General features: G+C 53.5%; 1 protein-coding gene across 4 annotated transcripts in view; it reads right to left on the bottom strand.

The window, feature by feature from the left end:
- The window catches only part of Tnrc18 (trinucleotide repeat containing 18), a 92,620-nt gene that overhangs the window by 25,860 nt on the left and 49,326 nt on the right, over positions 1 to 17,434 (bottom strand). For 3 of the 4 annotated variants that reach the window (XM_023713464.1, XM_023713466.1, XM_023713465.1), the window contains exons 12-18: positions 15,194 to 15,369; positions 14,257 to 14,393; positions 13,908 to 14,036; positions 12,181 to 12,352; positions 10,081 to 10,441; positions 6,203 to 6,478; positions 1,497 to 1,733 (exon numbers count right to left, since the gene is read on the bottom strand). In XM_023713464.1, the coding sequence (XP_023569232.1) occupies positions 1,497 to 1,733; positions 6,203 to 6,478; positions 10,081 to 10,441; positions 12,181 to 12,352; positions 13,908 to 14,036; positions 14,257 to 14,393; positions 15,194 to 15,369 (1,488 nt within the window). The remainder of the gene's footprint in view (positions 1 to 1,496; positions 1,734 to 6,202; positions 6,479 to 10,080; positions 10,442 to 12,180; positions 12,353 to 13,907; positions 14,037 to 14,256; positions 14,394 to 15,193; positions 15,370 to 17,434) is intronic. The other variant, XM_023713467.1, reaches the window with a different exon arrangement.

Genomic DNA, 17,434 nt, shown 5'->3' with positions numbered 1-17,434 from the left:
AAAATTCTACCTTAACAAACAGAACTGGGGCCAGCCAGGTAGCTCAGCAGGTTAAAGCACCTGCTTAGGCACACTGGGGTTCAATCCCCAGCCTGCAGTGCTGGCCCCATCCCTAGAGTGCGCCCGCTGAGAGGGTGATTGAGACTGGGTGTGGTGGCGCACGCCTATAATCCCAGCACTTGGGAGGCTGAAAAGCAGGAAGGACTACAAATCCAATCTATGCAGTGAGAACCCTGTAGACCCTGTACTAAAACACATTAAAAAAAAAAAAAAAAAAAAAAAGAAGTGGTTGCAAATTATGCCCAGAGAAAACAGAAGAAGGGAAATACCACCCAAGGAAGTGAAAACTTCTAGCCAACATTATCAAGGTGGAAAAGGCACAAGTTGTTTGAATCTGCAAGAAAAAAGGAAACATCGCCACAGACCCCTCCCACACTAAAGGTATAAAAAAAGAATAATTCAAGCTACTTGATAAATTTGACAATTGCAAGGAACTGGCTGCTTGTGGCTGCAGGACCAGACATCCAAAGACCTGAAGGACTATAATGGCTGGTGGCAAACTAGGGGCTGTGGGCAGGCTGCAGATGCGAGGCCCGACAGGCACAGGCAGGGCCCTCCAGAAGGCAGTGGGGAGCCAGTTCGGAGCAGAGAAGCGGCGGGTGGAGCTCAGCCTTGAGGGAAATTGCTCTGGATGCTCGGGCGGACACTGAGTGGGCACCAGCCCTGCGCGCCCACTTTCACCCAGCCCTGTGGGGAGGGCAGGGGGATGCCCGCTGTTACTGCTGACAAAAGGACACTGGAGCATCAGCAGGGACAGAGCCCTGAAAATGCAGGGGTGATCAGACTCAGCAACAGGAAAGAGGCAGAGCCAGGGTGAACCTGAACCTCCATCCCAAGAGTTAGTGCCAAGAACACGCTCGGGCAGGAGCATGGTCACTGCAAGGGATATTGGGAGAGTGACCTGGTCTCAGAGAGGGCCATGAGGACCCACTATGACAACCTCCACACCCACTGGGACCCAGCAGAGCACCTGCTCACCCCAACTCCAGGGCCATCGATGCCTAGCCTTTGGCCGCCATCCACCGCATCACAGACTGTGCCAGATGGCTTCAGGGCCCTAGACGCCACCAGCTTCCCTGTCCTCCTCCAGGCTATTCCTTCTCCCTACACATCCTTCTCAGCTGACACCCACATGTCTCAGGGGCTGGTGCTTTGTCACCAATCTAGAGTGTGCTGGGGCCTCCCTGGGCTTCCCAGCCTCGAGGACCCGACTTCAGGATGTGTTTATCAAGTGCACTAAGGTGCAGCAGCACGAGCCCCAGAGACCCTACCAGAGAACAGCGGGCCAGGCCTCTCGTCACTAGCACCGTTCCGCTTGGGACAGGGCAGGTCATAGGTGCTCCACTGTTTCCCAGCTCTGTCACTACCCATCAGAGCCTCAGTCTCCTGATGTGTGAGATGAGCAAGGTGCCACCTCCCCGCAGTCCAATACTCACTCATCAGACTCTGCCGTTCCTCTTTCTTCCGGGCCTTCTGCTTTGCCTCCAACTGCACCACAGACAGGGACAGTCCCACCATGGGGCTGGGGAGGGCACTGGCTGCAAAGCGGGCCAGCAGGCCCAGCCCACTCTCCTCCAGGCCTGGCGACAGGGCTCGTTCCCGAGCACCTAGTCTATAGGCACCAGCCGCCTCGTCTTCCTCCTCCAGCTCCTCGTCCTCCTCGGAGGTCTCATCTGGCGTGCAGAAAACAGGGAGCAAGTCAGGGCTCTGGCCCGGCGTGCACAGCCCCCCACCACCCGCCACCCCCACCCCCACAGCCCCCAGGGCTGGAGTGGCCACAGCTCCAGCCTCACCCCTCAGCCTCACCATGGGGCCACTGGGGAAAGATCCCTAACCAGCCCACGGTCCCACCCGTGCTCGCCCAGGGCCTCTACCCACGGAGCCCAGTGCACGGGCCTCCTGGACAGCCCAGAGGGGCAGTGGCTCTGGGTGTCAGGGCAGGCTTCTGTGCGGGGAGCATCAACATGCATGTGTGCTGTGGGCAGGGGACAGACACACAGACAGGACTGGAGACAGCACTCGCAACGGTCTCACACACACACACACCCCGACAGACACGAAGGCTTAGGAAGGAGATGGGAGAAGAGGAAAGAGAGGAAGGGGAGGGGCGGGGACAGGGCTGACTGGGCCTCCAGGCAAGGGGCCTGCAGCCATTTTGTCAGCTGGAGACCTGGGGCTGGTGGCAGGAGAAGGCAGAGTTTGGTCTCTTCTGGGACTTGATGAGGATGTTGTGGTTCCAACCCCAAGCAGGGTTGTAGAGTCCCAAATTCCAGCAACATCCCCACCCTGGAGGACAGACAGGGAAGCGAGTGCCCACCCTCACTAACCCATTTTCTCAGCTGTGGCATGGGGTGACCCTACCACCAACCAGACCAGCTAAAGAGAGGGTCCCAACAGAAAGTGCTTTGTAGGACTGGGGAGAGGATCGAAAGAGACACAGCCATCCCTGGGACCCAGAGAGGAGCTGTGCCCCTGGGGACAGCTCCAAGCTGGATCTGGCTCAGGAAAGCCCTTGGGGTGAGTCAGCTGTACCTGGTCAGAGAGCCTCTAGCAGTAGGGCTGGCTGAAGAGGTTCAAGCTGTCCCCTGAGGGTGAGGATAGGTTCTGTCCAAGCCTTTGGCCCAGTAGCCAGCTAGGGCTCTTGGTAACAGGTCAGACTGGGCACTGGAAAGCTGAGCTCAGCAAGGAGCCCTGAACCAGTCCCTCTGCCAGAGAGAGGCTATTCCTGCCCTTCCCCAGGAGACAGCCCAGCTGAGACATCCGACACACAGCAAATGAGCGTCAAGTGGAAATGCCCCCACACCTATCTGCCCGCAAGGCCAGAACACTGGGAGCCGCTGACCAAGGCAGGGCCCAGATTGGGGCTGGGAAGTGGCCTTGTAAAGCAGAAAGTAACAGGACACACACCATGGGCTCAGCAGTTGGACAAGGGATGAGTGACCAAGTCCACGTTCTCCTGTCATTGCCCCCGAGCTACCACTTGGTTAAGTGCACCTAGTGGCCAAAAGTGGCAGCCCCAAGGGTGCACCACGGACAAGAGTTCTGTCCTCTACCCATTTATTGGAAGGTGCCCAGATTCCTGGCAGGGTAGCCGTGGGAGGGGGAGATGGTAAGGAGCCAGAGGAGTCATACAAGGGTGGAGAGAGACAGGAGCAGAGAGAGGAGGCTTATTACAGCGGTACAGGTGGGAGCGGACTCCCGAGGCGATGGATGAAGCAGGCTGGGGAGGAGACCGGCGAGGCAGGCAAGGCAGGCAGGCAGTGCACACTTGCGATCATTCACATTGCGACGTCACATGGCTCTGTCTCCGCCCCAGTGGGCCACAGCGGCAAAGCAGGCTAAGTGTAGGCAGACTTTCAACAGCGCCTGGGTCCCCCACATCAGGCCCCCCTGGGGTTGTCCAATTTGGGGAGGGTGTTGGGAGCGCGGCTGGCTGGGGTGGGGGCACAGGGCTAGGCAAGGGGCTGGGCACGTTCCCTTCTAAAAACACCCTGCCCTGGCTGCTCAGGTGTGGAGACTCCAGAAATCTTCCTTCCAGGGCTCAGCTAGTAGGTTGGTGGGAAAGGCCAGAGACCCCGGGTTTCTGGGAGCTGTAGGGGCCAGGTCAGATCCCAGAAAGCTAGGTGCAAGCCAGGCCCAGCACCTTGCCATGGAAAAGTGCTGGTAGGCAGAAGCCCAGGAAGAGCATCTCTGCATAAGAGACATCTGAATTATCCCATGGTCCTCCTGGCCTCCCTGGGGCTGGATGGGCCACACTGGTCTCCTCAGACCATGTGTGAGGAGGCAGGGGTCCAAGGGCCAAGATCACCTCTCTGGAGTAGTCCACATCTGAGGCAGAGCGTACCAAAGGCAAAGGGGAGAAAAGTCCCAATAAAGACACCCAAGGAAATACAGAAAAACTTCTATTTTTTTTTTTTTTTAAATCTTGGCTCAGGACAAGGGGTTGGCTGTTGTAACTTGGTTTGGTTTCCCAAAACCCATAGTGCCAAGGTGATGTGCTGCTGCCAGACCTGGTGGGGGCAGACCCCAAGGGGGTGGGTGTACAGAGGACAGAAAGAAAAGGGTTTGCCTACCTACGGAGCAACGAGCCAGGCTCGGACCCAAGCTCCGTGACCCGCTGTGCCGTCTGCCCTACTCCCAGCCTTCGCTTTGCGTCCAGAGTGCAGCGGGAGAGCAAATGCAAGAGACCGAAACAGACACTCAAAGCATCATGGGTAGGGGTCAAGGGTGGAGGTATGGTCAAGCTGCTGGGAGGAGAAAGCAGACACACTAGAAAAGCCAAGCCAATTAAGTGTTTTAGTACCAGGGGATTGGTAAGGCCCTATTACCCAAATATCCCTCAAGACCTCATCAACCATCTGCTTTGCTGTGGGGAGGGGCAGACCGAAAAGCTGAGCCCCCTCCCCTCACCCCTACTTTCCTATCTGGGCTCTGCACTGGTTCTGCTGTATCCAGCCCTGGGTCCTGACTTGGGGCAACTGGCCCCTTCCAGAGAGGTCTGGTGGGGGCTGCCTGTTGCTCTGTGGGCTCTGGGCTGGAGTTGGAATGTTCAAATGCTAAGAAGCTGAAGCCTGGCTTTAAGTGCATGTGGAGAAGGAGCACAGAGTCCATTCAAGGCAAGGGAGGGGAAGGGAGGGGCGAGCCAAGAGGCTCATCCACAGAAGGCCAGCCAGGGAGGTGGACAGTGGCCTTTCTTCTTAGCCCACGATGCACTCACTCGGCTGTGACAGCAGAACAAGAGAACCCAAGCCCGAAAGACAGCAGGCTCCCAGCATGCTGTCTCCAAACCCTGCCAATTTGGAGGGAAGATGGCAGACAAGGAGGAGGGGCCAAACTGGGCAGGGTTCTGGTCCCAGGAGTCCAAGCCAGGGCGTACCCAGATTCACTGAGACCCTGGGACCTTCCTGAGGAAGCTGCTGACATCCAGGTATCGCTAGCCAGGGTTCTGAAGCTCCCCACTGCCTGGCCCTAAAGGGAATCCATCCTGAAACAGAGCCTAAACCATGGCTGGGGACCATTTTCACTTGCTTCCCCTTCTTGGGACATTTCTGATTGAAGGGCCTGAGGGCTCACAATTTGCAACACCAGAGTCCCACTCTGATATCAGAAAATGTCCTTGGGGGTCATAGAGCCCGATTGTCTCAGAAGAGGAGAGCTGGCTGAACAGTGGGCCAAACCAGGCCAAAGACCCACAAGCCAGGGCTCTGCCCCGAAGTGTGCACTTTGTCCCAAGGGGGCCATGAAGCCCACACTTGCAAATTCAGCAACAAAAACCAAGGCCAGTCAATGGCCTTGACCCTGTGCAGCCTACATGCCCTTCAAAGCAGAAATGTGTGTTAGAAAACAAGTGTTTATGTTAATTCTGTTTAACCACTGGTAAGAGCAGAGTTTTAAGAAAATAAAACACAAACAAGCAGCTTAAAAAAAAAAAAAAAAAGATGATGCTGGAGGTGAGGGCGGCTGACTGTCACCTGAAAAATGGAATGGATGCCAGAGCTCCCAGGGATATTTGAATAATAGAGAGGAGCCGCCACACTTAGGCTCCCTCTGGGGTGGGGAGGAGGAGCGGGAGGGAGGAGGGAGGAGGAACAAATGGAGGCAACCTGACGGCTAGTAAGGACACAGCAAGAGAGACAAGGCACACGGTTTAGTTAAAAATGAACTTGGTATGTTTAATAAAGCTTGGTATTACCAAAATCGTGGTACAAACATCAAGTCACACGCCCACACGACAGAGGTCCATTTACAAAATGCTCCCGGGGCCGGGCCCAGGCCAAAAAAGCCCTGCTCAGACCTGCAGTCTGCGGGGCGGGCAGGAAAGGTGCAGGGCCTCGGGGCGGGGAGGGGTGCAGAGGAAGGAGAGAAGAAAAGTGGAGACCAAAAACCAGTCCGCGTGAAGCTCCAAAGAGCTCGCCGATGGCATTAATCACAATGATACAGTACAAATAAAAACAAAAACAAAAAGAGGTGGATACGGCAGGCTACGCTGCCAAGAACCAGACGGCTGCCATCCGGGGCCATCGGTGATGGCCGCAGCTGCCATCCCTACTGTGTGCACACGCGTGCTCTCTCTCGCTCGCTCAGCCTCACACTCACTCTCGCTCTAAAACATGGAAGAGATTTTGTGTGTGGAGCTAGTAACCTTGGTCAAATGAGTCCTCCGAAGAGTCGCTGCAGGACAAGCGGGCCTCTGCCTCTCGAAGCAGCAAGCAGAATGGCTGCTTCCTGCTGGCGGCCGCCTTGGGTTTCAGAGTCCGGGGGGCCGCCAGGCCCCTCTTGGTCAGCTTGGGGCCAGCGGCTGCTTTGCTGTTCTTTGCCACCATGCCACACAGAAGGGAGGAGGTCAGTTTGGAGCCGGAGGGGCCTTGGGCAGACCACTCATCCTTCAGGAAGTCTTCATCTTCCTCTGAGTCCGTATCTGCAGTCAAAGTAGTTTTTAACAAGATAAGTCACAGAGCGCAGGGGAGGAGGCGGTGTCTATTTCACTGTGCTCAGTGGGTGAGAACGCACTTCACAGGCTGGCCAAGCCCCAGCCTCTCCCGGGAGGCAGTGCACAGCTCGGCTCTGCCAGTGGGTGTACGCCCAGGCCCCTTCACAGCAGGGCACCACCAAGTCACCCAGCACAGTCACCGTGGCCTTTCCGGGCTCCAGAGGATCTCACAACTCTCTCTAGATCCTGGTGGCTACTGCCACACATTCCATCCAATGCATGGGCTGCACACGGCCCAGCAGCTCTTTCTGGGAAAGTACGAGGCCCACAAGGGAAAGGGTTCCCCGGACAGGGGCGAGGGCACACATCTCTTTCCAACTCCCTGCTCAGCAACAATGCGATGCCTTCTTCAAACAGGCCTCAGTGAGAATACACACAACAAAGAAGATGGCGAACAATGTCACAACAAACGCACCCACTGTCCTTCCCTTGTCACACCAGCCCTGGCTTCTGGAGTCTCCAGCTGAGCTACAAGATTGAGCCCCAGGGTGCTCGAACCCTCCTGGGAGACAAGCAATAGCTTGGGGGCAGCTCATGAGGAGGCGGAGCTCTGGTCCCTTCCTACCTCAACCCCAGCATGCACCCTCTTGCTCTCTTGGATCTGGTCAAACCCATGCCAAGCAGAAGGACCGCTGATGCTTACAGCTACAGCTCTTGCAGTGCCTGCCCGTGCCCAAGGCCCAGGGAGGCACATGCACCAGGGGTCAGGGGCCCTGGCTGCTTCCACCAACGCCTCTGTTTTCTACTCCAACCAAGACCCCAGTTCAGTACAGCCTAGCATGTGTAAAGTAGTGCAAGGTCAGTTCCTACCAAGCCTCTAGCCCTTGTCCCAGCCCTTGTTCTTCCTGTCACATGTCCCAATGTGTCCTGTCTGAGGCCACATTTCAAGCCACAGATAACAATAATCAACTTGGCTTTCCACAAGAAGCACCAGGTACACCACCCATTCCTACACTCCAAACTGGAAGGGTAGGAGGCACCGTGCCCTCTCCCTCTTTCTGCCAAAACAGCATCTTCATGCTGACCCTGCCCACTCCACCAGAACTACATTAAAGCAAAGTAGAGAAAGGAATGCCAGGTGTGGCAGTACACGCCTGTGATCCCAGCATTTAGGAAGGCTGAGGCAGGAAGATCACACAAGTCTGATTAGGCAATTTAGTGAGACTATCTCAAACTAAAAAAAAAAAAAATTGAAGAGCTGAGGATGTACATAGCTCAGTGGTAGAGTGCCCCTGGCCTCAATCAATCCCCAGGATGAAGGGAGAAAGAGAGAAGAGGGAGAGGCCCTTTTCACGGCTGGGTGCTTTTCACAGCCACCTGAGAGGCAGACAGCCCTGCTGACTTCCCTGTTTGAACCCAGCGCATGCAGTGTTTAGACAAAGGTATAATGAAGTTAGACGGACAATTGAGACAGTGTGTGTTTATTTCTGTTTTGCTTTGTTTATTGAGATAGGGTCTCCCTACGTAGCTCAGGCTGGCCTCAGACTCATGGGGATCCTTCTGCTTCAGCCTCCCAAGTGCGGGGATTACAGGCATGCACCACCACACCCGGCTGAACAACTGGAACATTTCCTCTCACTCCCAAGAACACAACATCCCTGCTGCAGTGGAAGGGACTGCCCAGGGCACCACAAAGACCTTAGGTCTCAAACGTACTTATGACCTGTACCCCATCCACCCGTAAGCTAAGGAGGACAGTGATCTTTTAGGAAGCAGCCAAGCAGTCCTCTCTCTCAGCCCTTATTATTTCAAACTGAGCAGAAACATAACAAAGGAAAATCCTCTTCCTCTTCAGAGCAGCAAGTCTGTCCCTGTCCCCCTCTCCTTGTTCCTGCACATGGCCAGGGACCTGAGCAGTGCTATCACAAGACACCCAGCTAGGTCAGAGGGACACCGAAGCTATGGTGACTTTCGATTTATGTCCCCACGCACGTAAGACACACTGCTTGGCTCACCTGCCGGCACCTTGGTCCTAGAGGGCCACTACTCTAGGAAAAACTAAAACACACTTGCTAAGACTAAACATCAGTTTAGTCCTGCACCAAAGTGTGGTGTTCAGCTCTGCCCACTTGAGCTCACTTAAGGCTCCCAAGAACCCTGGAGGGCAGAAGATGAGGTTTTTACTTCCAAACCCTTTTTTTATTTTTTCTTAAGATAACACAGTAATGCATGTCTCTAATCCTAGTACTCCAAAAGGCTGAGGCAGGCACATTTTAAGTTCAAGCCAAGCCTGGGCAATTTAATAACAAAACGAAGTCCTGTATCGAAATTTTTGAAGTGGATAGGAAGCAGGCATGGTGATGCTCACTTGTGAAACTCAGCACTACAGAGGCTGAGGCAGGAGGATCACAGAGTTTGAGACCAGCCTGGGCTACAAAGTGAGCTCAAGGCCAGGTTGAAATGCAGAGAGAGAGACCCTGTCTCAAAAAGATAAACTAACTAATTAATTTAATTAAATAAAGTAGATGAGAATGTAGTTTTGTAGAAAGGTCCTGGGGTTTAACCAAGGATTGAAAGAAGGAAAAGGAGGTGAAAGAGAAGAATAAAGGAAAACTAGGAAAGAGAAGGAAAACAGAAAAAGCAGGATGGAGGAAAGAAACAAGAAAACACACTTTGTGACACTGAATGTGTCCATTTCTTTCCACCGGTCTTACATCCCTGCTCCCCCAAGACACATTCTCACAGGGATCCAGCCACAGCCCAGGCTACAGAACCTGGCAGCACCCAACAGACGCCCTCCACGTATGCGGGGGCTGGGGATTTCCTGAGCAAGCAGACACCAAAGCGGGCCTGGACACAAGCAGCTCTCCTGGAGCTAGCACGCACTCAGATCCGCCCACCACGGTCAGCAGCGGTATCCGCCACAACTCCGAGCAACAGCTAGAGAGCACCGAGCACCGTATCATTCCACCACCGCGGCCCCTGCTCCACTTCCAGGGTTCACCAGTCACAAGTGACTACAAATGACCATCGCCACGGGGCTCTGGGATCTGACCCATGCCCCACTGCCCGCCCCACCCAGGCACACACCCTTCCCTCCACCCCTCTGGCCTTGGTGGCCTCAGCAGCAAAATTGGGCTACCTGGTCGCGGGGCTGTCACAGCTACAAGGAAAACACGCCCTGGAAGCCCTTAGCTCAGAACCAAGCCTGAGAATAACTATGAGCTTCCAGCAGGCAAGAGGTTGTCACCTCTAGCACTCTCAAAAGCAGCCACATGCGCGGACTCTCTAGACCAAACAGTCGCAAACCCTATCGAAACTCCAGAGTTCCACGTGGACAGCGCTGTACCAGAGGACTGGCCGCCTTCGGTCCCCACCTGCCAGTCACACCCGCCCGCCAATCACAGGCACCTGCCAGCGCCGCATCTGCCAATTGTGGGAGGCACGCCAGCATCTGGTGCCTCCCACTTCCGGCCTAGAGGCAGTGCGAAGCCAAAAGGGATCTTAAGTGTACCCAGAGAGGGAGAGGAGAAAGAATGCGAGGAACAGCCAAGTAGTGGCCGGGAGGCAGCGCGACATCGGCTACTTACTGTAGGAGTAGCTGCTCACTTCCGAGGCGAAAGGGGAATGGGCCGACTTGGGCTGGCCTCTGGCCTTGAACCCCACCTCCATCTTCCTGGCTTTGGCAGCCCTTTTGTGTTTACCTTCTCTAGAGGACTTCAGGGACAGGCCCAGGCCTTTGGCCAGGGCCTTCCTGTTCTTGCCCAGCAGGCTGTCATAAGGAGTCAAGAACCTGCCACAGCCCCCACCAGTTTTCGATTTTCCCCCAGAACTGTCCGAAAACTTGAAGGGTGACTTCAACTTGTCCTGCTTTGTGAGGGAGAGGGCTTTGTCTAGCTTGCTTGCCAACTGCTCCTGGTCGCTAGCCATCTTCTTCTTCTTAATCTTTAGCTGGGGAGAGAAGTTGGGTCACAGGTTAGGTCATTGGGCAAGACCGGATAGTGGGTTTGAGTGCACACAGCCCCTGACAAGTCCTGGACTCCAATCCTTCCTCATGACTGACTCGCTGGGTTCCTCTCACCTCAGTCCTTCACTCTGTAAAATGAGGACATTTTTTGCCTGGACATCACCAGGCTATTGTGAAGATGAACTGAGATAAGACACAAAAAGCATTTATTACAGTCTATAATCCCAGTGGTTTGGCGATTGAGACAGAAGGATCTCCACCTGGGGGGCTACAAAAGTGAGTACAAGGCCAACAAGACCCTATCTCTCTCTCTCTTTTTTTTTTTTTTTTTTTTTAATGGAACCAGGGATTGAACTCAGGCCCTTGTGCTTGCCAGGCAAGCACTTAATTCTACTGAGCTATCTCCCTGGCCAAGACCCTATCTCAAAAAAAAAAAAAAAAAGCTGTTACTATGGTTACAATCACCACTGACCCTGGCATTTTCACTCTGACTTTTCAGATCTGGTGCCTCCTAGGGAATCACTTTTAGCAAAGAGAGATGCTGATGGACCAGAGAAGGCAACTGAGTTGAGAGAGGAAAAAGCAAAGCAAGACTGAAAACCTAGCTGTGCACAGTGTGGCCCACACCTGTAATCTCAGCATCTTGGGAAGCAGAGACAGGAAGACTAGATGTTGAAGGGAGCCTGGGCAATTTTAGTGAAACCTTGTCTCAACAAATAAAAAAAGGGCTGGGACTGTAGCTCCGTTTCAATCACCGGTACTGTAAAAGAAATAAATAAACAGCCTAACCCAGAGCACGCTGAGCGGCTTATCTCAACCACCCACAGCAGCTGACGGAGAATGCTGCACAGTCTAAGCCAGCTGTCTAACTAACAGGGCCAAAGCTGCCAAGAAAAGACCTGAAGTGTGTCTTGGATGCCTGAAGCAGAAAGAATAATTAGAGATTTCACAGATTAAATTCCTGCTTGCAGGCCTAGCATCAACCGTATTCATTTGTTGACGTGAAATGCAGTTGCGAAGCCATTAATGCCCTGCATCTCCACGCGTTATCTCTTTCTTTAATCAGGTAGCATTTCATAAAGAAGGGAGACAAGACATTGGGACACTGTCATTTAAACAACAACAAAAGCATCCTTCACCATGACTTGAGATTAAAAAGGAGCCTGATGCACAAATTGGTAATCTTTCTAGTCATGGACCCATCTCCCTCTGTCCTCCCCCTCTGGTGGCCAAATAAACCAGGCCATCCCCTTAACATAGGGCCTCGTGGGGAGGAATGACAAGGTACATTAGCATTTAGAGATGAGGCCCTTAAGTGGATGACTCCAATGCTTTGCAGAAAGAAGAAAAATTAAGGAGTTGGCTCATCACCCCAGTACCCCAGGAGAATTCACAAAGGAAATTACAATGGCATCAGGCCCTTGTTTTTTAGAACTTCTAAACGAAGGAGCTGCTCGTTAAACAATTACACTGTTAAACAACAGAGTAATTGCATTATTTGGCTAAGAACTTGTGTCGTCTTCCCTACTTGGTTTCGGCAAAGGGTCAAGGAGCACACAAATGGATTCAGTTCTGGTTCTGCCTCTGAGTCTGCGTTACTTTGCTAAGTCTCTGACCTCCTCTGGCGGGGGGCGGGGAGGGGATAACCATTCCTTACGGCCACAGGGCACGACCTTGGACCCAACCCCAGGATCACAACACAGCTGAAGACTGGGCTACTGACCTGACTCATGAAGTCCGAAGAGGCCTCCTGTTCATCCCAGCTCTGGTTCCTGCCCCTGGCTTTCCCCATTCCGATGAGAGCATCGTGCTCCTCCTCAGGCCCTTTGTGTCTCTTCCTTATCCCGGCTCCCAGCTCATAGTCATCTGATGTCAGCAAGGACTTGCTGTTCAGACTGAAAACCAAACACACACTGGTCAGCACGCTGGCCAAGCCACACGCCGGGGCTCGGGTCCACCTTGTGGCCCTGAAGGCTCTGGAGGCTGCAGCACAGTTCTGGAGGCTGCAGCACCAATCTGGGGAGACAGATCTTGTGAAACCATAGTGCTAGAATGCTGGGATATTTGTGAATGAGGCAGAACGAGAATATAATGTGAAAGAAGAAACAAAACTTCAAGTTGGCATCCTCTGCTGGTCCCTCTTGTCTCTTTTCTCACTCCCCCCACCCCCCACCCCCCTCTCTCTCTTTTTTAAACAGTGAACTACCTCTTTATCAAACATGCAAAAAACAAGGATCAGGAATGCCAAGGAAATCTACCAGGGTGGGAGAGGAATTAAGATCAGGAGCTTAAATGAAGAAACCATTAGCTGGCCTCCCATTTCCTTGTGAGTCCAGGCAGCAGGGACATGGACTACGGCTTTTTCTTCCTCGCTTTAAGATGAAGCTTCACAGGTAATAAAAGCAGCTCGTCTTGGCTTGGCGCTTACACTGTGCCTTGCACTGCTAATGCCTTCTACTTTAGCCACAGGACAACTGTTCTGTGCAGGTTTTTTCATGAAGATGAGGAAACTGAGGCCTGAAAAAATCTAATGCCTGTGTGAGGTCGCAGGAGGGGTGGACCCTGGTAGAACTCAGCAGGAAGTTCAAGCCCCAGCCCACACCCATGCCCAGCCACAGCCGCATGCTATCTCCTCCTGGAGACTCTGCCCTGCCCCACTGTGGCTGATCGCTTGGCATTTCTTCCTCTTGCCATCCTCTCTTCAGCCAGGAGCATCCAGGGGGGTTAAGTGAGAGGCTCTGGGGCTGTGTGCAGCTTTCTCCTGAGAAGGCCTACAGCTGTCCTGCTGCCTCTCAAATACCCCTGGAAGGCTGCAGGGCCTCTTTCTTTCCACTTCCATATCCTCCATTGCCATGGCCCGGGCTGCAAGGCCACGACATACTGTGGCTCCCTTCCATTCAGCTTGTCGCTGGATACCCTATGATGCCAGGGAAGACAAAGCTTGGCCTTGGCAGGGAAGCACTCTTTCCAGCCAGCTACAAGACCACCTCCAGTGGTGCCACACTAATCTGCTACCACTGCCACTGAGGACCTCATCCCCAGAGCACACAGAGGCAGCGGCCCTGGTCTCAGACAGGAAGGGCCAGCAATTCAGACCAGAAGACAGGAAAATGTCCAGCACGGAAGGAACCAAAGGCAGTAACGGCAAGGCTGGTGGCTCTGCAGCAAGGTGGTGCGTAGAGAGGGCAGGAGTTAGGCCCTGGCCATGAAAGCAGCAGATTGGCAGGAAAGTGGGGCCAAGCACTTGGGTTAGGCCGCCATGTGGGCAGCTGTCCCAACCTTGCTTGCCCTGCATACCCGGGCAGCGAACTGGGCTGCCTAGGAGCTGCTGTTTCAGGGGGTTAAGAGCCCGAGGGACTCAAGGTCCCCAGGCACAGGCACCACACTGGGCCCTGCACCTCCCCTCCGAGCTGGGTGTCAGCCCCCGACCCACCGAGGGGCCAGCCTTACTTTCCGCTACTGCTGTGGCTCTTCCCTTTCTTGCGGGGGGGCGACAGGGCGCTCGGGGCGTGGGTCCGTTTCCGCGGCCTGCCAGGGCCTCTGCGTGCCAAGCTTCTATGGGGATCCTCGTGCCTGTCCCTTAAAGAGAACCACAGGCTGGGCTGTGAACTTGGGGGTAGGCCAGGCGCAGAGAGGGGCATACGCTGCGCACACATCACTAGGGTCCACGCATATTTGGCAGCCGCCACAGCCTACCTACCGAACCCAGCACCAGCATGGCACGGCCCAGGCATCCACCTGCCACTGCCTGACCACCTGGCAGGCCAGCCAGCCCACGGGGTGTGGGCTGGGCACTCACCCAGAGTCCCGGCGACGCTGCAACTTCACAAGCTCACGCTGCTTCTCCTTGTACTGGCGCTGCACCTCCGCCAGCCGCATCCGGAAGTCCAGCTCCAGGGCATCCATGTCTTCTAGGGAAGACTTCATAGCAAACATCTGGAGGGGCAAGGAAAGAGGCAGGGAGAGTGGTGAGGATGGCAACGCCAGTGACTGCTCGGCTCCTTGTTAGGTGACCACTCACAAAAGCCCCCGCTCACACCCTGTTGCTGCCGCTTACTCCCTGTGGCCTGGGCCCCATCCCTGTGTTAGAGACCACAGCAAGCCAATGCCAGCATTCAGTCAAGATGCTGTGGGTAAAGCATAGTACCTCCTCCCCTGTCACAAGGGTTCAGAGAGTAGGCAGCATGTGCCAAGGCGAAACAGGCAGCAAAGGGCAGAGCCAGGTAGGTACTTCTTCCCAGTCTACCCAACTGCCATTTGGGTGATATACCCAACAAAGTATTAGATGAAAAACTAAAGCAGAATGGAGTGGGGCCTGGTGACACAAATCTGTCATCCCAGCACTCTAGGAGGCTAAGGCAGGAGGATCCCAAGTTTGAGCTCAGCCTGAACAGCTGAAAAAAAAAAAAAAAAAAAAAAAAAAAAAAAAAATTAAAACCCGGGTTCCAAAAAAAAAAAAAAAAAAAAAAAGACCAGAATTCCAAATAAAAAGGGAGCTGGAACCGTAGCCCAGTGCAGAGGCCCTGGGTTCAACCCCCAATAGTGTGAAAAAATAAATAAATAAACCCAGAAGGGAAATAGCCTACTAAGGACCCCATACCAAGTCAGTGGAGGAAGCCAAGGGCAGGTAAGGCCCCTGGCTCAAAAGCCAGCTATGCCCGAGGGGGATGGCACCTCTGTGTAACTGGTATCCTGCCTCTAACCCCAGGCCACAGAGGAAGGCCAATGTTACTCACCCGCTCCTCTTTCTTCTGCATCCAGCTGTATTTCTTGTTGGGGTTCAGCTCCCGAGGCAGCCGCAGGTTCTTGAGTGGGTCCACAAAGGAGCTGTCCAGCACTTCCTTCAGCATGTGGCTGCTGGCCGCTAGCAGGCTCTCCATCGAGGGCCGCACAGCCAGACCAGGCTCCGTACCTGCATGTAGGAAGAGGGTGAGCCACATGGGCCGGTACCTCAGCCAAACCCTGCAGTGATCCCAAGCAGAGAGGAGAATGGAGGCTCCAAACCAGCACAGGCCCCAGGCTTCACACCACCGTGGACAGCCCGGACCGAGGAGGACACAGCACTGAGAGGATCTGACAGACAAGATACACCTTACTGGGCTGGTGAGATGGCTCAGTGGTCTAAAGTACCTACTTAGAACAACCTAAGCTAAGCAAAAGCACAGCGACCGCGGTTCGATCCCCAGGCACCACATGCCAGCCAGCCCCGCCCCCTGGTGGGCTGAACTGGCCACACACACACAAAATAAATAAATATTTTTTTTTTTATTTATTTGAGAGAGAGAGAGAGAGAGAGAGAGAGAGAGAGAGTGGTGTGTGTGTGTGGCCAGCTCAGCCCACCAGGGGGCGAGACTGGCTGGCATGTGGTGCTGGGGGATTGAACCGCGGTCCCTGATGCCTTGCTAAGCTTGTTCTAAGTAGGTGCTTTAGACCACTGAGCCATCTCTCCAGCCCATAAATAAATATTTAAAAAAAAAAAAGTACACCTTACAGCTCCGTCCCTGCCCACTGTGTGTGCAGGAGCACAAAACACTCAGCACAGTCACCGGAGAACAACAGGTCCTTCCTAGGAGCGGAGCACTCTCTTCAGGGAACACACATAGCTCCCATCAGAAAAAGAGGCCGGCATGATGGCACATGCCTGTCATCGCTGCACTTCAGAAGGCTGAGACAGGAGGATCACAGGTTCCTGCCCAGCCTGGGCAGCTTAGTTGAGTCACATAGTTGAGACCCTGTCTCAAAAATTTGAAAAAGGAAAAAAAAAATTGAAAAAGGGAAGAGAATGTAGCTCACTTCAAATGCCCTGGGTTTAATCTCAGTGCTGGGGGGAAAAAAGAAGAAGAAGAAAAAGAAAGGAAGAGGAGGAGAACGAAGGAGCAGGAGCAGCAGCCAAGGATTAAAAAAAAAACACACAGGGCCAGCGAGATAGCTCAGCGGACTAAGCGCCTGCTTAGGCAAGCACAGGGACCCGGGTTTGATCCCCTGTACTGCATGCCATGTTGGTCCCGCCCTTGGGCACACTGAGCCGGCTACTGAGTCCGTGCGTGGTGACACGTGCCTGTAATCCCAGCACTTCCAAGCTGCTCTGTACTAAATACATAATAATTAGACAAAGAAACATACAGCAAACACTGAGGAGTGAAGAAAGGAAAGCACTCTTCCCCCCACTCCAACCCCATCCCCGAGTGCACGGTCACTGTTTCATGGTTCCAGAAATACTTGCATGGGGTAATAATAGCCTAACACACAGGCATCCTGGAAAAACCTAAGACAGAGCTGACCAGTACATATCATACATCACGTCACTCCTCTGCTTCTTGTCTCTATCAGCACACAGCAGACAGGTCTGCCTCTTCTCATGCTTAGCTTGACCATTAAAAAAAAAAAACTTTCTTTTTTCCTGAGACAGGGTCTTGCTACACAGTTCAAGCTAGACTTGAACTCAGCATGTTGCCCAGGCTGGCCTCAAACTGTAGCAGTCCTCCTGCCCGGGATTACAGGCATGCACTACCACAATGCCCAGAAAAATCACCTTTTCTGAAAGTCACAAAACGCTACTGCCAGGCTCAATGGTGCATGCCGTAATCCCAGCACTCGGGAGGCTGAGGCAACAGCATCGGTGCACATTCAAGGCCAGTCTGGACAACATACTGAGCACAAGGCCAGCCTGAACTGCACAGCAAGACCTTGTCTCCAAAAAACAAAATGGAACGGCAGAATATCAGCACTTTTACTTAGAAAACTTTTAACACCAGTGTAGAATTTGCTTGTGCTGAGTTTTGGTTTTGTTTCTGTTTGTTTTTTTTTTTAAGCAGAATCTATTTATTGGGGGAAAGAAAGCTCCTGTCTAAGACAGGGACAAAAGGGGGACCTCAGCGAGTTCCTCCATGAGTTTTATTAGTCTAAAAATCACCACTCATTATTTAGGTTGTTTCTGGGTTGTTGTTGTTGTTTTTTTTTTTTTTTTTTTTTTTTTT

Source organism: Octodon degus, unplaced genomic scaffold (assembly GCF_000260255.1).
Source record: "Octodon degus isolate 3935 unplaced genomic scaffold, OctDeg1.0 scaffold00031, whole genome shotgun sequence".
Taxonomy (NCBI): Eukaryota; Metazoa; Chordata; class Mammalia; order Rodentia; family Octodontidae; genus Octodon; species Octodon degus.
This window is presented reverse-complemented; position numbering and strand designations above follow the sequence as displayed.